The sequence below is a fragment of the Scyliorhinus torazame genome, chromosome 8 (genome assembly GCF_047496885.1).
Source record: "Scyliorhinus torazame isolate Kashiwa2021f chromosome 8, sScyTor2.1, whole genome shotgun sequence".
Lineage (NCBI taxonomy): Eukaryota > Metazoa > Chordata > Chondrichthyes > Carcharhiniformes > Scyliorhinidae > Scyliorhinus > Scyliorhinus torazame.
The window spans coordinates 281,777,512-281,798,713 of NC_092714.1; the positions used below are offsets into that span (position 1 = coordinate 281,777,512).

The 21,202-nt window shown below is 45.8% G+C and overlaps 1 protein-coding gene across 1 annotated transcript in view; it reads left to right on the forward strand.

The window, feature by feature from the left end:
• Positions 1-21,202, forward strand: part of fer1l4 (fer-1 like family member 4) — a 527,478-nt gene that overhangs the window by 456,445 nt on the left and 49,831 nt on the right. The window contains exons 40-42 of the mRNA XM_072515422.1: positions 13,598-13,683; positions 17,357-17,455; positions 19,650-19,891. Of these exons, the coding sequence (XP_072371523.1) occupies positions 13,598-13,683; positions 17,357-17,455; positions 19,650-19,891 (427 nt within the window). The remainder of the gene's footprint in view (positions 1-13,597; positions 13,684-17,356; positions 17,456-19,649; positions 19,892-21,202) is intronic.

Here is a 21,202-nt window from a genome sequence, read left to right on the forward strand (position 1 = left end):
CGTCATCCAAGGTTCCCGAAAATTGCCGTATTTGTCTTTCTTCCTCACAGGAACATGCCTGTCCTGTATTCCTATCAACTGACACTTGAAAGCCTCCCACATGTCAGATGTTGATTTGCCCTCAAACATCCGCCCCCAATCTATGCTCTTCAGTTCCCGCCTAATATTGTTATAATTAGCCTTCCCCCAATTTAGCACATTCATCCTCGGACCACTCTTATCCTTGTCCACCAGTACTTTAAAACTTACTGAATTGTGGTCACTGTTACCGAAATGCTCCCCTACTGAAACATCTACCACCTGGCCGGGCTCATTCCCCAATACCAGGTCCAGTACCGCCTCTTCCCTAGTTGGACTGTTTACATATTGTTTTAAGAAGCCCTCCTGGATGCTCCTTACAAACTCTGCCCCGTCTAAGCCCCTGGCACTAAGTGAGTCCCAGTCAATATTGGGGAAGTTGAAGTCTCCCATCACCACAACCCTGTTGTTTTTACTCTTTTCCAAAATCTGTCTACCTATCTGCTCCTCTATCTCCCGCTGGCTGTTGGGAGGCCTGTAGTATACCCCCAACATTGTGACTGCACCCTTCTTATTCCTGATCTCTACCCATATAGCCTCACTGCCCTCTGAGGTGTCCTCTCGCTGTATAGCTGTGATACTCTCCTGAACAAGTAGCGCAACTCCGCCTCCCCTTTTACATCCCCCTCTATCCCGCCTGAAACATCTAAATCCTGGAACGTTTAGCTGCCAATCCTGCCCTTCCCTCAACCAGGTCTCTGTAATGGCAACAACATCATAGTTCCAAGTACTAATCCAAGCTCTAAGTTCATCTGCCTTACCCGTAATGCTCCTTGCATTAAAACATATGCACTTCAGGCCACCAGACCCGCTGTGTTCAGCAACTTCTCCCCGTCTGCTCTGCCTCAGAGCCACACTGTCCATATTCCCTAGTTCTCCCTCAACGCTCTCACCTTCTGACCTATTGCTCCCGTGCCCACCCCCCTGCCATACTAGTTTAAACCCTCCCGTGTGACACTAGCAAATCTCGCGGCCAGGATATTTATGCCTCTCCGGTTTAGATGCAACCCGTCCATCTTATACAGGTCACACCTGCCCCGGAAGAGCTCCCAGTGGTCCAGATAACCGAAACCCTCCCTCCTACACCAGCTGTTTAGCCACGTGTTTGTCTGCTCTATCTTCCTATTTCTAGCCTCACTGGCACGTGGCACAGGGAGTAATCCCGAGATTACAACCCTCGAGGTCCTGTCTTTTAACTTTCTGCCTAGCTCCCTGAACTCCTGCTGCAGGACCTCATGCCTCTTCCTGCCTATGTCGTTAGTACCAATATGTACAACGACCTCTACCTGTTTGCCCTCCCCCTTCAGGATTCCCTCTACCCGTTCGGAGACATCCTGGACCCTGGCACCAGGGAGGCAACATACCATCCTGGAGTCTCTTTCACGTCCACAGAAGCGCCTATCTGTTCCACTGACTATAGAGTCCCCTATAACTATTACTCTTCTGCGCTTTGACCCTCCCTTCTGAACATCAGAGCCAGCCGTGGTGCCACTGCTCTGGCTGCTGCTGTTTTCCCCTGATAGGCTATCCCCCCCGACAGTATCCAAAGGGGTATACCTGTTCGAGAGGGGGACAACCACAGGGGATTCCTGCACTGACTGCCTGCCCTTTCTGGTGGTCACCCATTTCTCTGCCTGCACCTTGGGTGTGACCACACTTACATAACTGCGATCTATGACGCTTTCCGCCACCTGCATGCTCCTAAGTGCATCCAATTGCTGCTCCAACCGAACCATGCGGTCTGTGAGGAGCTGCAGTTGGGTGCACTTTCTGCAGATGAAGCCATCCAGGACGCTGGAAGCCTCCCGGACCTGCCACATCTCACAGTCAGAGCACAGCACCCCTCTAACTGACATTGCGTCAATTAATTAAAATTAAAATTTGTCTTTTTTTTTTATAAATACTTTTTTTTTTTTAAATTACAAAGTTACTGTCAACTATCTGTTTCCTCGCACTAGATTTCTAATAGAAATGCGATAGCTAACTATAATATCCTCCGATCTCTGGCTTAGATATCCTCTAAATTATAATTAAGTTATTATGTTTAATTAGTTCCCAAATAGTCAAAAAAATTTAGGTTAGAATCCCAACCAGCCACTCAGGTCACAGCTTTTCTGTCCCCCCCGACACACAATTTGAAATAAGGTATAAAAGTAAAAATCACTTGCTTACCTTCTGAGATGTTCTCAGGTTCTCTCGCTGACAGAGACAAAGGAACACACCCAGATTAACAAAGGAACACACCCATATTAACAGAGGAACACAGCCAGATTAACAAAGGAACACACCCAGATTAACAAAGAAACACACCCAGATTAACAGAGGAACACACCCAGATTAACAAAGGAACACACCCAGGTTAACAAAGGAACACACCCAGATTAACAAAGGAACACACCCAGATTAACAGAGGAACACACCCAGATTAACAAAGGAACACACCCAGAATAACAGAGGAACACACCCAGATTAACAAAGGAACACACCTAGGTTAACAAAGGAACACACCCAGATTAACAAAGGAACACACCCAGATTAACAAAGGAACACACCCAGATTAACAAAGGAACACACCTAGGTTAACAAAGGAACACCCAGATTAACAAAGGAACACACCAAGATTAACAAAGGAACACACCCAGGTTAACAAAGGAACACACCCAGATTAACAAAGGAACACACCCAAATTAATAAAGGAACACACCCAGATTAACAAAGGAACACACCTAGGTTAACAAAGGAACACACCCAGATTAACAAAGGAACACACCCAGATTAATAAAGGAACACACCCAGATTAATAAAGGAACACACCCAGATTAACAGAGGAACATACCCATAGTAACAGAAACACACCCAGATTAACAAAGTTACAGACCCAGATTAATAAAGGAACAGACCCAGATTAACATAGGAACACACCCAGATTAACAAAGGAACAGACCCAGATTAATAAAGGAACAGACCCAGATTTACAAATGAACACACCCAGATTAACAGAGGAACACACCGAGATTAACAAAGGAACACACCTAGATTAACAAAGGAACACACTCAGATTAACAAAGGACCACACCCAGATTAACAAAGGAACAGACTCATATTAACAAAGGAACAGACCCAGATTAATAAAGGAACACACCCAGATTAACAAAGGAACACACCCAGATTAACAAAGGAACAGACTCATATTAACAAAGGAACAGACCCAGATTAATAAAGGAACACACCCAGATTAACAAAGGAACACACCCAGATTAATAAAGGAACACACCAGATTAACAAAGGAACACACCCAGATTAACAAAGGAACACACCCAGGTTAACAAAGGAACACACCCAGGTTAACAAAGGAACAAACCCAGATTAACAAAGGAACACACCCAGATTAACAAAGGAACACACCCATATTAACAGAGGAACACAGCCAGATTAACAAAGGAACACACCCAGATTAACAAAGAAACACACCCAGATTAACAGAGGAACACACCCAGATTAACAAAGGAACACACCCAGGTTAACAAAGGAACACACCCAGATTAACAAAGGAACACACCCAGATTAACAGAGGAACACACCCAGATTAACAAAGGAACACACCCAGAATAACAGAGGAACACACCCAGATTAACAAAGGAACACACCTAGGTTAACAAAGGAACACACCCAGATTAACAAAGGAACACACCCAGATTAACAAAGGAACACACCCAAATTAATAAAGGAACAGACCCAGATTAACAAAGGAACACACCCAGATTAACAAAGGTGCACACCCAGAATAACAAAGGAACACACCAAGATTAATAACGGAACAAACCCAGATTAACAGAGGAACACACCCAGATTAACAAAGGAGCACACCCAGGTTAACAAAGGAACACACCCAGATTAACAAAGGAACACACCCAGATTAACAGAGGAACACACCCAGATTAACAAAGGAACACACCCAGAATAACAGAGGAACACACCCAGATTAACAAAGGAACACACCTAGGTTAACAAAGGAACACACCCAGATTAACAAAGGAACACACCCAGATTAACAAAGGAACACACCCAAATTAATAAAGGAACAGACCCAGATTAACAAAGGAACACACCCAGATTAACAAAGGTGCACACCCAGAATAACAAAGGAACACACCAAGATTAATAACGGAACAAACCCAGATTAACAGAGGAACACACCCAGATTAACAAAGTGTCATGTGAGAGTACCTTTAAGAAATTGGTGTTTTTATAGAATAACTGTAGTGGGTGTACCTTTAGGAAATGGGTGTTTATTACTGCAGTGATGTCAGAGTGGGGGTGGAGCTGGGCTGTCTGTCAGCTTTTCGTTTGACTTTGAGAAAAAGCTTGGGTGTGTCTGTGTTTTTTTGGTTTCGTTTCAGTGTGGAGCTGCAGTCAGCCACCGAAGGTTTAATGTTGTTCTCCCTGTCATGCAAAGACTATCTCTTGATCATTTGGTGAATTCAGAGTGATAACTGTTCTCAGTAGTGAATTTAAACCTGATATGCTTCTGTCAAAAGTTTTTTTTAAGTGTCTTATGGATGTTAAAAGGAAAGTTTAAGGATTACTTAGTGTTGTATTCTTTGGGGGTTGCATTTGAATTGATGGTTACTAAGATGTTCACTGTATGTTTTTACAAAGGTTAACTTGAGTTCATAGAATAAACATTGTTTTGCTTTAAAAAATACTTTTCCATTTCTGCTGTATCACACCTGTAGAGTGGCCCTTGTGCTCCCCATACCACAATGGTTGTGGGTCAGGTGAACTCTATGATACACTTTGGGGTTCTCTAAACCCTGGCCCACAACAAATTGGGTGCTCGAGGGGTTTAAAAGTCTATCTATTGAATTGGCTTAGTGAACTTAAAGACAGTGAGGGGTGAGCATATTGTGGTTGCTTTTCAGTTGTAATATTTTAGTTTAAGTAGGAAGTGTGTTGTGGACAATGGCTCTTTCAGAGGCTTTGAAGTTTTTGGGGGTGGAGACGTTCACACGCAGTACATTACGGACAGAGACTAAAAGCAGACTGTTAGATTTGGCAAAAACTTTGCAGTTAACATTACCTGACAAAATGTGGAAGATGAGGTAATTATGGCAGTGGGCTGAGCACTTAAAGTTGCCTGAGATACAGTTTGACTCATTGGAAATGGCAAAAATTCAGTTACAAATTAAACAAATGGAACATGAGAAAGAATTAAAGCAGCTTGAATACGAAAGAGATAGAGAGGAAAAAGAAAAAGAGAGAGAGGCAAAAGAAAGAAATAGAGAGGAAAAAGAAAGAGAGAGAGAGTTTGAACTTCAGAAAATGGCCATGAAACATGACAGTCAGTTAAAATTGGCGGATTTAAAGGGAAATGTACAGTTTGAGGATGGTGATGAGGATAAAGAGAAAGAGCGTCAAAGTCGAAGGCTTGGTGGGGATTTATTTAAATATGTCCAAGCATTACCAAGGTTTGATGAGAAGGAGGTGGAAGCCTTTTTCAGTTCATTTGAGAAGGTCGCTAAACAAATGAAATTGTCACAGGACATGTGGGTATTACTGATTCAAACAAAGCTGGTAGGTAGGGCAAGTGAAGTGTTCGCATCACGACCGGAGGATGTATCTGGGACGTATGAGGAGGTGGAAAAATCCATCTTAGGTGCATATGAACTAGTGCCTGAAGCCTACAGACAAAGGTTTAGAAATTTAAGGAAAGAATTTGGTCAAACATACGTGGAGTTTGAAAGGCTCAAACAGAGTAATTTTGATAGGTGGATAAGGGCTTTGAAAATAGACCAAACGTATGAAGCTCTCAGAGAAGTTATACTTTTGGAGGAGTTTAAAAATTCAATTGCTGATGTAGTGAGAACTCATGTGGAAGAGCAGAGGGTTAAAACTGCAAGATTAGCAGCAGAAATGGCAGATGATTATGAATTAGTTCATAAATCAAAGCTTGGTTTCCGACATCAGTTTCAGCCGGTGAGGGATAGAAACTGGAGACATGAGAAATACTCAAGTGGTAGAGGCAAAGGTGATCTGATGAGATAATAAGGAGAGTGTACCTCAGATTAAAAAAGAAATCCAGGAGGGTGGAAAAGAACTGAAAAATGTCAAATGTTTTCACTGTAATAAACTAGGCCATGTAAAGTCCCATAGCGGAATTCTCCCCTCCCACGGCGGGTGGGAGAATTGCTGGGGCACTGCGCGAGCCCCGCCACACCAACCCGGCACCCGCACTCAATTCTCCCCCCCCCCCCCAAAACTGGCGCAGCGTGAATCACGGCTGGCCGCTTGGAGAATCGCCACTCGCCGTTTGTAACGGTCGAGCGGTGAATCTCCGGTCCGGATGGGCCGAGCGGCCTGCCCAACACGACAGGTTCCAACCCGGCGCCGTCCATACCTGAGCGCTGCCGGCGGGAACAGCGCGGGAACGCTGGGGGGGGCGGCCTGTTGGGGGGAGGGATGGGGATTGCTGCACCGGGGGGGGGGGGGGGCACTCAAATCGGTGCCCACTGATCGGCCTCTCAGAAGGAGGACCTCCTTTCCTCCGCCGCCCCACAAGATCCATCCGACATCTTCTTGCGGGTCGGCCGCGGGGAGGACGTCAACCATGCATGCGTGGATTATGTCATTTACGCGGTGCTGGCCCCGTCATTTACACTTTTATGCAGCGCCAAGGCCCGGTGTGCGTAAATGACGCGACGCCACTCCTAGCCCCCCGGGGGCGGGAGAATAGGGGGCTGGGAGTGGCCTCTGACGCCGGAGTGAAACACTCCGGTTTTCACTCCGGCGTCGGGACTTAGTCTCCCGATGGGAGAATTGCGCCTACAGTATTGTTGGCTGAAGAAAAGCACTGGGAAGGCTGATGTGGTAAAACAGGATAAGACAGTGGGGTTTGTTAAAACGGTAAAGGAAAGTCCAAGTGAAACAAAGGAGGTGCAAAAGATTGTACAGCCTGATCAAGAAGTGATTGATAAGAAGGTGCCAGATCTCTTTAAAGAATTTACTTGTGTGGGTAAAGTTTACTCATGTGTATCAGGAGGAGCAGGTAAAGAAGTCACAATTTGAAGAAATACGGGAGCTAGTCAATCTTTAATGTAAGAGATGAGGAGTTTTGTAGTTTGGGAAGAATGTTGCCAGAAAAGGTGGTAATATGTGGAATTCAGGGTGAGAGGAGTAGTGTTCCATTATATAAGTAAGGTTGGAAAGTCCAATGAAGAGTGGTGAAGTGGTAGTAGGAGTAATAGAGAAACTATCTTGTCCAGGAATACAGTTTTTCTTGGGGAATGATATAGCTGGGTTGTAGGTGGGAGTGATGCCTACTGTGATTGATAAGCCAGTGGAAAATCAGACAACTGAAGTGTTGAAGGACAAATATCCTGGGATTTTTCCGGATTGTGTAACAACAAAGTCACAGGTTAAGACAAGAGGAGAAATCAAAGAGTGAAGATGAAGTTGAAGTGCAATTATCAGAAGCGATTTTTGATCATAAGATTGAAAAAGAACAAGAACAGGTGGAGGATGAGGCGGATATTTTTAGTTCAGGAAAATTGGTGGAGTTACAACAAAAAGATGTAGAAATAAAACGGATGTATCAGAAAGCATATTCAGAAGAGGAATCTGAGTGTATACCAGAGTGTTATGACCGTAAAAATAATGTCTTGATGAGAAAATAGAGACCTTTACATAGGCAGGCGGATGTAAAGTGTGCAGACGTTCATCAAGTAGTATTGCCGGTAGGGTATAGAAAGGAGGTGTTGCGAGTTGCACATGAGGTACCAGTGGGAGGTCATTTGGGAATAAGGAAAAATCAAGCTAAAATACAAAAACATTTTCATTGGCCAGGATTACATAAAGATGTAGTTACATTTTGTTATCATGTCACACATGTCAAGTGATAGGGAAACCTCAAGCAGTGATAAAACCAGCGCCCTTAATACCCATTCCAGCATTTGAGGAACCTTTTACAAGGGTTCTAATTGATTGCATAGGACCGCTTCCTAAAACAAAAAGTGGGAATCAATATCTTTTGACGATAATGGATGTGTCTACTAGGTTTCCAGAGGCCATTCCAGTCCGTAATATTACAGCTAAAAGGATTGTGGAAGAGTTACTTAAATTCTTTACTAGATATGGACTACCCACAGAAATACAATCGGATCAAGGATCAAATTCTACTTCAAAGTTATTCAAAGAAGTTATGGAGAGCTTAGGAATAAAACAATTTAAATCAACTGCGTACCATCCAGAATCGCAGGGAGCGTTAGAAAGGTGGCATCAGACAACAAAGACAATGTTGAGGGCTTATTGTCAAGATTATCCAGAGGATTGGGATAAAGGAATTCCATTCGTACTGTTTGCAATTAGGGATCCACCTAATGAGTCAACCAAATTCAGTCCTTTTGAACTAATTTTTGGTCATGAGGTAAGAGGACCACTTAAATTGATTAAGGAAAAATTGGTGAGTGAGAAATCGGAAATTACATTATTGGATTAAGTGTCAAATTTTAGGGAACGATTAAATAGAGCAGTGAATTGGCTAGACAGCATTTAAAAGTTGCACAAAATGTGATGAAACAGGTAGCGGACAAGAAATCCAAAGTTCGTAGTTTTGCCAGTGGAGATAAAAGTTTTAGTGTTGTTACCAGTGGTAGGTGAACCTTTAAAAGCTAGGTTTTGTGGACCTTATCAGATTGAAAGGAAATTAAGTGAGGTGAATTATGTAGTATGAATGCTGGATAGAAGGAAAACTCACCGAGTGTGTCATGTGAATATGCTTAAAAGGTACTTTGAAAGGGAAGGAGAGAAAAAGGAGGAGGTTTTAACGATTCTAACTCAAAGTGACGAACCAAATCCAGATGACTGTGAATTTGACATACCTCAAATTAAATTGGAATATGAGAATGTTCTTAAAAATTGGAATAAATTGGTGCGTTACCTTCCAGAGGAAAAACGGACTGACCTGAAAGAGTTATTGATATCACATGGTCAAGTTTGTAGCTATACATGGGGCGGGATTCTCCAATCCCGCGGCAGAGTGTCCACGCCGTCGTAAACGCCGCCGCGTAAACGTCGTAAACTCTTACAGGGGCCAGCAAGGCGCTGGAGCGTTTCGAGCCGCTCTAGCTGCAGATCCCGGCGCGAACTGTGAGCCACGGGATCCGCGCATGCGCAGTTGCGCCTGCACCGACGAGGACACGTGCAGTGGTGCAAGTGCCAATGCACGCATGCACAGTGGCCTCCTTCAATGCGCCGGCCCCGACGCAACATGGCGCAGGGCTACAGGGCCGGCGCGTAGGAAAGGAGGCCCCCAGCCACAGAGGCCAGCCCGCACACCGGAGGCCCCCCCCCCCGCCCCCAGGCTGCTACCCAACCCTTACACGCCGAGGTCCCGCTGGCCTTGAGCAGGTTAGAACGGCTGTGTGCTCTGATTCACGGAGACATGGCTCACTCCTGCTTCACCGGACTGTGCCTACAACCAGAGGGCTTCTCAATCCACCCAATGGACCGTACGGTGGCCTCAGGCAAGGCAAGGGGAGGTGAGGTCTGCCTCCTAATCAGCACATTCTGGTGCCCAGATGTAGCAACACTGGCGAGTTTCTGCTCCCGGACCTAAAATACCTGAACCTAAAATGCCGCCCCTTCTACCTTCCGCGGGAGTTCAGCTCCGTTATCCTGACGGCAGTTTACATCCCACCCCATGAGAATGTGAAAATCGCACTGGACGAAATATTCACCACCACAAATAGCCTTGAAACGAAACATCCCGAGGCCTTGTTCATTGTAGCTGGGGACTTCAATCAGGCCAAGCTCACGAGCGTACTACCAAGTTACCACCAACACGTCACCTGTTCCACCAGAGTCGCAAACATCCTGAACACTGCTATACAAATATCAAACATGCCGACCTCTCTATCGCCCGCCCACACTTTGGCAGATCTGACCACAAGGCTGTGCTCCTGCTCCTGGCTTATAAGCAAAAACTGAAGCAGGAGAATCCGCCAAAGAAAGACGTGCGTTGTTGGTCTGAGGAATCGGACGATCTCCTACGGGACTGCTTAGAGTCAGTGGACTGGTCAGTATTTTAAACTCTGCGACCAGCCTGAACGAGTACACCACTACAGTAACTGACTTCATTAGTAAGTGTGTCGGAGACTGTGTGCCAAAGAAGCAAATCCGCGTGTTTCCCAACCGGAAACCCTGGATGAACAGGGATATCCATTGCTTGCTGAAGTCTAGGTCTGAGGCGTTCAAGTCAGGCGACCCTGACCTCTACAAGAAAGCCAGATATGATCTAAAGAAATCCATCAAAGATGCCAACAGACAGTACCAGACCAAGCTCGAGTCCCAGGCTCGCCACACGGATCCCCGCCGTCTATGGCAAGGTCTGCAAGACATAACGGGCTACAAGATGAAGGCATGTAAAATCGTCAGCTCCAACGCACCCCTCCCTGATGAGCTCAACGCATTCTATGCCCGCTTTGAGCAAGAGGTCAGCGAGAGTGAGCCCTCCACCCCAGAAGCCTCGGATGAACTTGTATCTGAGATCACCACTGCAGACGTCAGAGCAACCTTCTCGAAGGTCAACCCTCGGAAAGCCAGTGGCCCAGATGGGGTACCCGGATGAGCATTCAGGTCTTGCGGGGATCAGCTGGCGGGGGTATTTGCAGACATCTTCAACCTCTCTTTACAACAATCTGAGGTCCCTATCTGCTTCAAGAAGATGACCATCATCCCTGTACCAAAAAAAAGCCACGCAGCGTGCCTTAATGACTATCATCCAGTGGCTCTGACATCCATCATCATGAAGTGCTTCGAAAGGTTAGTCATGAATCCACTCCAGCCTCCCAGATTGCCTTGATCCACTACAGCTCGCCTCCCGCTGCAACAGGTCCACAGCAGACACCAGCTCCATGGCCCTGCACTCTACCCTGGAATAACTAGATAACAAAGACACCTATGTCAGACTCCTATTTATCGACTACAGCTCAGCCTTCAACACCATCATTCTTACAAAACTCATCTCCAAACTCCATGGCCTTGGCCTCGGTTCCTCCCTCTGCGACTGGATCCTGAACTTTCTAACCCACAGGCCACAATCAGTAAAGATAGGCAACAACACCTCCTCCATGATCATCCTCAACACCGGTGCCCCACAAGGCTGTGTCCTCAGCCCCCTACTCTCCTCCTTCTACACCTATCACTGTGTGGCCAAATTCCCCTCCAACTCGATTTTCAAATTTGCTGATGACACCACCGTAGTGGGTCAGATTTCAAACAATGACGAGACAGAGTATAGGAATGAGATAGAGAATCTGGTGAACTGGTGCAACGACAATAATCTCTCCCTCAATGTCAACAAAATGAAGGAGATTGTCATCGACTTCAGGAAGCGTAGTGGAGAACATGCCCCTGTCTACATCAATGGGAACGAAGAGAAAGGGTCGAGAGCTTCAAGTTTTTAGGTGTACAGATCACCAGCAGCCTGTCCTGATCCCCCCATGCCGACACTATAGTTAAGAAAGCCCACCAACGACTCTACTTTCTCAGAAGACTAAGGAAATTTGGCATGTCAGCTACGACCTCATCAACTTCTACAGATGCACCATAGAAAGCATTCTTTCTGGTTGTATCACAGCTTGGTATGGAGCCTGCTCTACCCAAGACCGCAGGAAACTACAAAAGGTTGTGAATGTAGCCCAGTCCATCACGCAAACCAGCCTCCCATCCATTGACTCTGTCTACAATTCCCGCTGCCTCGGAAAGGCAGCCAGCATAATTAAGGACCCCACGCACCCCGGACATACTCTCTTCCACCTTCTTCCATCAGGAAAAAGATACCAAAGTTTGAGGTCACGTACCAACCGACTCAAGAACAGTTTCCTCCCTACTGCCATCAGACTTTTGAATGGACCTACCTCGTATTAAGTTGATATTTTCTCTACTCCTTGCTATAACTGTAACATTATATTCTGCAGTCCCTCCTTCCTTCCCTGTGTATGGTATGCATTGTTTGTACAGCATGCAAGAAACAACACTTTTCACTGTAGACTAATACATGTGACAATAATAAATCAAATCAAATCAAATCAACGGTTGACGAACAAAGTCGTTTCATGATTGCCCAATTGTGCGGTGTACATCGATGATCTGGTAATTTTCAGCCAGACATGGAAAGAACATTTAAAACATCTGATGGAGTTATTCGATCGACTTCAGGAGGCGGGTTTGGTGGTAAACCTAGCCAAAAGTGAATTCGGAAAAACCCAAGTCACTTTCGTTGGCCATACAATCGGACAGGGTCGAATGGTCCCACGGGATGTGAAACCAAAAGTTATTGGGGAGTTTCCAATATCCTCGACACAAAGGGAAATAATGCGATTTCTTGACATGAGTGGATTTGATCGAACATTTGTGCAAAGTTTTTGTAGCGTGATCGCTCCACTGATGGACTTGCTGAAGAAATGTTGAAAATTTCAGTGGACAGCAGAGTTTCAACAGGCATTTGACTGCCTGAGAGCTGTGATAACCAATGCTCCCGTGTTGGAGAATTACAAGGGACTCTGTGATCAGGTTAAACTAAAGTATCTGACTTTAAAGAGAAATGCTGAGGCGTAGAGAAATGGACGCATCGTGCAGAGACCTTCTTGTTCAAAGAGACAGTCAATCAAGAAGGATTGCAGTTGGAGGAAGAAGAACAAAAAACAATGGACTATATTATTATACCTGTTTGCGTGTGTTGTTTTTTGAAACGTAAAAGTATATTTATTGTGTGCATTTCTTAAAGGATAGTGAAAAGGTGATAAATGAAACCATCTTGAAGTTGATGGGGTTTTTTTTTTCTTGGGGGGAGGTGTCATGTGAGAGTACCTTTAAGAAATGGGTGTTTTTATAGAATAACTGTAGTGGGTGTACCTTTAAGAAATGGGTGTTTATTACTGCAGTGATGTCAGAGTGTGTGTGGAGCTGGGCTGTCTGTCAGCTTTTAGTTTCACTTTGAGAAAAGCTTGGGTGTGTCTGTGTTTTTTTTGGTTGTGTTTCAGTGTTGGAGCTGAAGCCAGACATAGCAGATGTACTGTTGTTCTCTCTGCCATGAAAAGACTATCTCTTGATCATTTGGTGAATTCAGAATTATAAATGTTCTCAATAGTGAATTTAAACCTGATCTTTGTGTTAAAAGGGTCTTTTGTCTTCTGGATGTTGTTTGGGAAGTTATTAAGGATTACTTAGTGTTGTATTCTTTGGGGGTTGTATTTGAATTGATGGTTGCTAAGGTGTTCACTGTATGTTTTTAAAAAGGTTAACTTGAGTTCATAGAATAAACATTGTTTTGCTTTAAAAATACTTCTCCATTTCTGTTGCACCACACCTGTAGAGTGGGCCGTGTGCTCCTCATACCACAATCTAGTAAAAGTTGTGGGTCAGGTGAACTCCATGATATACTTTGGGGTTCTCTAAACCCTGGCCCATAACAAAAGGAACACACCCAGATTAACAATCACCATTATCTTTATTTCCCAAGGGCCAAGTTTACATGTGGGTGGACATGTTCCCTGTTGACCTACCCGCACCTCCGCCAGTCAATATTAAACCCCGCCAACCAATCAGGTAAGAGATTACTAAAATGTAAACAGAAATAAGATATTATTTCAGAAATAACTTTGTATTGTACCCATGAATCCAATCACACTTCTCCCTCTTTGTTATGTGCCATGATCTTTAGTTTGTACCCATGTCAAGGACATTTATACAATGAGTAAGTTGATTGATCCTTCACAATCTCTGCCAATTGATGCCTGTTATTACCCTACAGGAGGCCCAAGGGTCTGCAGCATTAGAGTCCCTGTGGCCTCACCTGAATACGATCTACTCAGATGAGGGGGCGGGGATGTACCCCTCAGAATGCTGGGATATAAATATCCTGGCTCGGGTGTGGGAGACCCTTCAGGGAGTAGGAGGAGGGCATAGTTAGGAGAATAAAACCAAACTTTTCTACAATCACTGCTTCTGAGTGGTCACTTGCCTGAGATTTTACACTGGCGACGAGGGTCAAGTGGAGCTGCAGGAGGCGCCAATCCCTCCAGACTGGGCCCACCTCGATTAGGCCTCAGGAGGACTCCACTTAGGAGGCAGATATTCCACTCATCGGTACGCTTGAGGCGTTCGAGGTCGAGACTGGGGATTGATCCAGTACATTGAAGAAATCAAATATTTTTTCCGTCTGAACAAGATAATCAGGGATGACAGAGAGACGGTGGCCCGCCTCGCAGTTTGCAGTGTGGAGACTTACAGCATTATCAAATGTTTAACTTATACTGACTTACCCAATAACCGCCAGTTTGTGGATCTCGGTACGCTGCTCGGCAACCATTTCGACCTGAAACCGCCACTACTCGCTCACTATTTTCATTTCCGCGTGGCTTCTCAATGACAGGATGAACCATAGTGGAATCCCTGGGCGGGTTGCGCAAACCCGCCAAGTTCTGCGAGTTCGGACCGACGTTCTCAGAGCTGCTCCGAGACCAGTTGGTTTGCGGGATCAGAGGCGGGGCGGCCCAAGAACCTTTATTGAGTGAAACTGGTCTAGACCCCAAAAAAGTGACTGAGGTAGCCTTGTCCCGGGAGGGTGCAGAACACAGTATCCAGGAGCTCTGAGAAATGTCCATCCTCAACCTCGGCTCTCCTGTGGGGAAATTGCCGGCTCCCGCCATTGGGGCGCACTCCAGGGGAGCAGGAACAAGGGCACCAATTCCCCGCTGACGGATGGTGTACACCAGAGAAACCTGATAAGCGGAATGAACGCACCGGCACCAGAGGGAGACGATGGGACAGACACCAGCATGAAACCTCACCCACCCGCCACTACCCCATCGATGACCGCCCCAGAGCACGACGCATTTCATCAACGATGAGCCGGAGGAGGTCCACCACCTTTACTGCATTTTGGCACCACGGGTGCCACCTGTCCAGGTTACGGTCCAGATCAATGGGTTCCTGATGCGGATGGTGACGCCCGAGGAGCATTTGATGGGTTGTCGCTTTCGCACGCGGTTGAGCCTCATTTTGCCGGACACCGGGTTAAGGTTCGTGACCAGCAGGAACGGACCAGAGGGCAGCAAGCCCGACCCGTGAGAGAATTCGCCGCTAGCGACTCCGTTTACCTCTGGAATTTCACTGATGTGGTGTTATGGATGCAGGGAATGGTCAGACAACGCACTGGGCTGGTCTCGTATACGGTGCGGGTGAAAGGGAAGGACTTGAATCGGCAGGTGGACCATCTCCGGAACCGGGTGGAACAGGTACGCGAGGACTGATCGCGGATCCCCACCCTGGTGGGGCCCCTCCCTCAGGTACCCAGTGAGGCAGCTGGACTCGGTAACTCGGAAATGCGGGGGTTTAATCAGTCCGACCAGGAGTCGGACAGCAAGTTTTTGTCCACGGCCATCGCCGCAGGTCCAGCGGTGACCGCCGAATGAAAGACTGCGGAACCTCCCAGTCACTCAACCAGGAAGCGACGTTCCCCGGTCCATTACATCCCTCCGGGTCCAGAGTGGGCGCCAGATAATCAGCTTTCGGCAAAGAGGGCAAAGGATTTCCCCCGTCCGGTTGAAATAGATGGCGTATCAGACTTGGCGGAGGGGGTGTTATAACCTGACAGGAGGCCCAGGGAGCTGCAACATCAGAATCCCTGTGGCCTCACCTGAATGCAATCTACCCAGATAAAGGGGCGTGGCTAACCCCCTTTCCCTCGGGCTGCTGGGATATAAACACCCCAGCTCCGGTGTGGACCGGGGCGGTTGACGCTTGGCGGAGTAGGAGGATGGTAACCAGAATAAAACCAAACTTTTACAATGTCCCTGCCTGGCACTGCCAAGTAGGATTACACATTTTGTCATGGATAAGGATTCATGTCTTAGAAATCTACAGCCTGCTGCATTGTTACCAGTCCACACCTTGGTTCTGTATTTCGAATAACCTGGAATACAGTTTGTTAGGAAATAGCCAATTCCATCTTTAAATCCATCAATGTTTCTTGTTCCATTCCAACCCTCACCCCACCCTGACCACCCCATGCCAATAATCTGTTCAAATGTTTTAATCACCACAAGTTTTCAATATATTCCTCCAGAATTTTCTACTTCATGAATTGTAAATATCATTCTGTGTGCAAAGGAAGCATGATTGACATCCAATTCATCCAAACCATTCATCATTTCAAACCTTTCTATCATTTTGTCCATCAGTCTTCTGTTATCAAGAGGGAAAAGACCAAGCAAGGATTTTGAAAATGGACATGCGCCCCGGCCTGAGCAGGGTCACATTTTGGCTTCCCACTGCTGCTGAATCCCTCCCACCAGCCTGAAAACTAAGGATGGAAGGGAAAGGCTCCTTAAGGCATAATTAATTGGCCTTTTAAGGGGCCTCAATTGGGACAAAGGCAGGAGAGCCAGGCTAGGCCTCACCTGTTCCACTGTAAAATTATGGCGTGTTCGGTGTGGGTGGGAGGCCGGTGGGAAAGAGATCTGAGGAATTTTAACCCCCCCCCCCCAACTACTGGGAAGCATAAAATCCTGTCCCTTGGATTGGCCAAACTCTCCCAATAATGTAATTCTCATATCTACTCGAATCAATTGTGTCACCATTTGCTACACCCACAAACTGAATATCCTCCCCTGCTCCTCCTCAAATAACTGTGTTCCCATCTCTGTATCCCTTTCAATAACAGAATATCTTTCCCCAACTGTGATCCCACAAGGACCAGATGCAATTTAAAGTTACGGTTAGAATTCTGTGGCCGTTGGAATTCTTTTTTCCCTGCCCACAGGTTTCCCCGGAGGTGTGGGGTGGCTTCAATGGGAAATCCCATTGACAAGGGACGGGACGAGAGATTCCCACCGCTAGCGAACGGCGCTCCGCCAGGTAACACGCGGCCGGGGACCGGAGAATCCCGCCCGACATCTTTCTCACATTACTCTATCTAGACATTCAGTATCATGTTTGCTGTACTGTGTGAATAGGAAAGGTTAAACATTGAAGCAGTCAGATCCTCCATGAGCTAAGCTTCTGTTGTATCGTCTCTGCTTGGGGAAAGCTCTCATTCTCCAGCCTCATGTACATCAGTTTGCACCGGAACCTGGTGAAATGTACATATTGGAATTCCTAATATATTTCAATCCAGCTTTAAAAATGAGTATTATTCAATTGATATCAAGTTTTGTTAAGTTACAGCAATATTTTATTCTTAATGACTGACAATATTTACACTTGTATGTTTTATTAGTTATGAACTGAGAGTCATTATCTGGAACACAGATGATGTGGCGCTTGATGACGTGAATCCACTGACAGGAGACCGGTCCAGTGACATCTACATCAAAGGGTATTCACTGCAATGATCTTGTATTGAGCTAAACAGTCTGAAGTCAAACTTGCAGGATGATGTTACTGACTAGACTAATGCCCCAGGCGCGGATCACTGTTCCTAGATATTGTCTAGACTCACACATGAAAAATAGGCATTTGACCAAATTATTACATAAGAGCTGGAGTAGGTCAGTAAGCCTGTCAAGCCTGCTCAACCAGGTCAAACCAAGTCTCCCACTTCAGCTGTACCTTCCTGCACTATTGGCAAATCTCTGAATTCCCTCAGTATCCAAAAGTCTGGGGTCAAGAATTTCAAAGATTCACAATCTTTAGAGTGAAGAAATTGCTTCTTCTTTCCATCCTAAATAAACATGGGCCGCGGCTTGAGTACACTGAATGGCAGGTTTAGTGGAGTGTTTCCTGGCCACTGGGAGGTGAGGAAGGAAATCTTTAATTCCTCTCTGGCCACAGGGGAGGTATGAGAGGACAGGAAGACAGCTAATGTGGTTCCATGTTTCCAGAAGGATAGTAGAGATAAGCCAGGGAACTACAGGCCAGTGAGTCTCACGCCAATGGTGGGAAACTATTGGAGAAAATTCTGAAGAACAGAATCAATCTCCACTTGGAGGGACAAGGTTTGATCAGGAATATTCAGCATGGCTTTGTCAGAGGGAGGTCATGCCGAACAAATTTGATTACAAATTGAGGAGTTGACCAGGTGTATAATAATAATATTTAATAATCTTTATTAGTATCACAATTAGGCTCACATTAACACTGCATTGAAGTCACTGTATAATCACTGTATAGTCACTATATAGTCACTGTATAGTCACTGTATAGTCATTATATAGTCACTGTATAGGTGAGGGTAGTGCAGTTGATGTCGTTTATATGGATTTCAGCAAAGCCTTTGACAAGGTCCCACACGAGAGACTGATAAAGGAGATAAAAACACATGGGATCCAGGGTAAATTGGTAAGTTGGATCCAAAATTGTTTGGTGATAGGAGACAGAGGATCTATTCAAATAATCATTTAACGTCCTCTTGAACGCCTCGATTGAACCTCACTTCTCTCCAAGGAGAACAGTTCCAATCTCTCCAATCTATCCTCATCACTGAAGTTTCTCATCCATGGAACCATTCTTGTGAACCTCTTCTGCGCTCTCTCCAATGTGTTCACATCCATCCTGTAGTGTGGTGTCCAGAACTGTGCACAATATTGCACCTGAGGTCGAACTAGTGTCTTGTATACGTTAGCATAACTTCCTTGCTCCTGCACTCGCTGCCCCTTTTAATAAAGCTCAGAATAGTCTCTGCTTTATTTAACTGCTCTCCCCACCTGTCCTGCCACCTTCAATGATCTCTGCACAGATATACCCAGGTCTCTCTGCACACTCTTTAGGCTTGTACCCTTTATTTTATATTGTCTCTCCATGTTTTTCCTTCCAAAGTGAATAGCTTCACATTTCTCCCCATTGAAATTTATCTACCATCTCCCTGCCCACTCCATAATATATCATAGAACATACAGTGCAGAAGGAGGCCATTTGGCCCATCGAGTCTGCACTGACCCACTTAAGCCCTCACTTCCACCCTATCCCCGAAACCCAATAGCCCCTCCTAACCTTTTTGGACACTAAGGGCAATTTATCACGGCCAATCCACCTACCTGCTCGTCTTTGGACTGTGGGAGGAAACCAGAGCACCCGAAGGAAACCCACGCAGACACGGGGAGAACAGTGACCCAGCGGGGAATCGAACCTGGGACCCTGGCGCTGTGAAGCCACAATGCTATCCACATGTGCTACCATGCTGCCCACAAATCATTTGTCCACCTACCTGCCCACTCCACTTGTCTGCCCACTCCACCTATCTACTCACTCCACCTATCTGCCCACTCCACAACCTGTCTCTGTCCTTCTGAGGTTGCACACTGTCCTTTTCCGTTTACAACACTTCCGAGTTTTATGTCACCCGCAAACTTTGAAATTGTCCCCTGCACATCAAGATCCCGATCATTAACTTACATCAGGAAAAACAAGGGTCCCAATACCAGTCCCCAGTGGACACCACTACAAACCTTCTGCCAGCCTGAAAAATGTCCAAAATGTTACCCCCACTTTGCCTGTGTAAACAGAAAAGTTGAATTCTCCCCCAAAAAACACAGAACTTTCAACAAGTAAACGATTTCTGTTTAATTTCACAGTTGGTTGAAGGGTTTAGAAAATGATAAGCAAGAGACTGACGTCCACTTTAACTCTTTGACTGGAGAAGGGAATTTCAACTGGCGGTTTGTCTTCCGCTTTGACTATTTGCCGACGGAGAAGGAGATTGTTTATAAGAAGAAAGAGTCCATTTTCTCCTTGGAGGAATCGGAATTTCGACAGCCTGCTGTTCTCCTGCTCCAACTCTGGGATTTTGATTTGATTTCTGCAAATGATTTTCTTGGTAAGAATTTGAACTCTGTTTGGGTCCAGAATTGCTATTTGCAAAAAGAGACAGAGACAGACAGAGACACAGACAGAGACACAGACAGAGACACAGTCAGAGGCACAGTCAGAGACAGAGATGCGAACAGTGAAAACAGAAACAGAGAGAGAACCCTTTTTTTACTCATTGATTGGATGTGGACATCGCAGACTGGGCCAGCATTTTATTGCCCATCCTTAATTACCCTTGAGGGGGCATTTGCTGTGGGTCTAGAGTCACATGTAGGCCAGGCCGGGTCAGGACAGCAGATTTCCTTCCCTAAAGGACATTAGTGAACCTGATGGGTTTTTATGACAATTGGCAGTAGTTTTGTGGTCATCATCAGACTTTTAAGTCCAGATTTTTATTGAATTCAAATTTCAGCATCTGCAGTGACGGGATTTGAACCCGGTCCCCAGAGTGTTACTCTGGGTCTCTGGTTTACCAGTCCAGTGACAATACCACTACAGCACCATCTCATTTTGAAGCTAAAGAGCAAGACAAGCAGAGTAGTGATCTCAGGATTGCTACCGGTGCCATGTGCAAGTGAGGCAAGCAACAGAAAGCGAGTGCAGCTGAACACGTGGCTACAGGGCTGGTGCAGGAGGGAAGGTACATGAAAGACGGATTGCACCTAAACTGGAGAAGCACCAATATCCTGGGAGGGAGGTTTGCTAGAGCTCTTGGGGAAGGTTTAAACTAGTTTGGCAGGGGGATGGGAACCAGAGCTATGGATCAGGGGATAGGGTAGCTGTTGAACAGGCAGAAATAGTATGCAGCAAGTCTGTGAGGAAGGATAGACAGTTGATAGGGCAAAGTTGCACTCAGTGGAATGGGTTAAAGTGTGTCTGTTTCAATGCAAGGAGTGTCAGGAATAAGGGAGATGAACTTCGAGCATGGATCAGTACTTGGAACTACCATGTTGTGGCCATTACGGGGACATGGATTTCACAGGGGCAGGAATGGCTGTTAGATGTTCCGGGGTTTAAATGTTTTCAGAAGAATAGGGAGGGAGGTAAAAGAGGAGGGGGAGTGGCACTGTTAATTAGAGAGTGCACCACAGCTGCAGAAAAGGAGGTAGTTGAGGAGGGTTTGACTACTGATTCAGTATGGGTGGAAGTCAGAAACAAGAAAGGAGCAGTCACTTTATTGGGAGTTTTCTATAGACCCCCCAATAGCAGCAGATAGATAGAGGAACAGATTGAGCGGCAGATCTTGGAAAAGTGCAGAAGTAACAGAGTTGTTGTCATGGGTGACTTCAAGTTCCCTAATATTGACTGGGACCTCCTT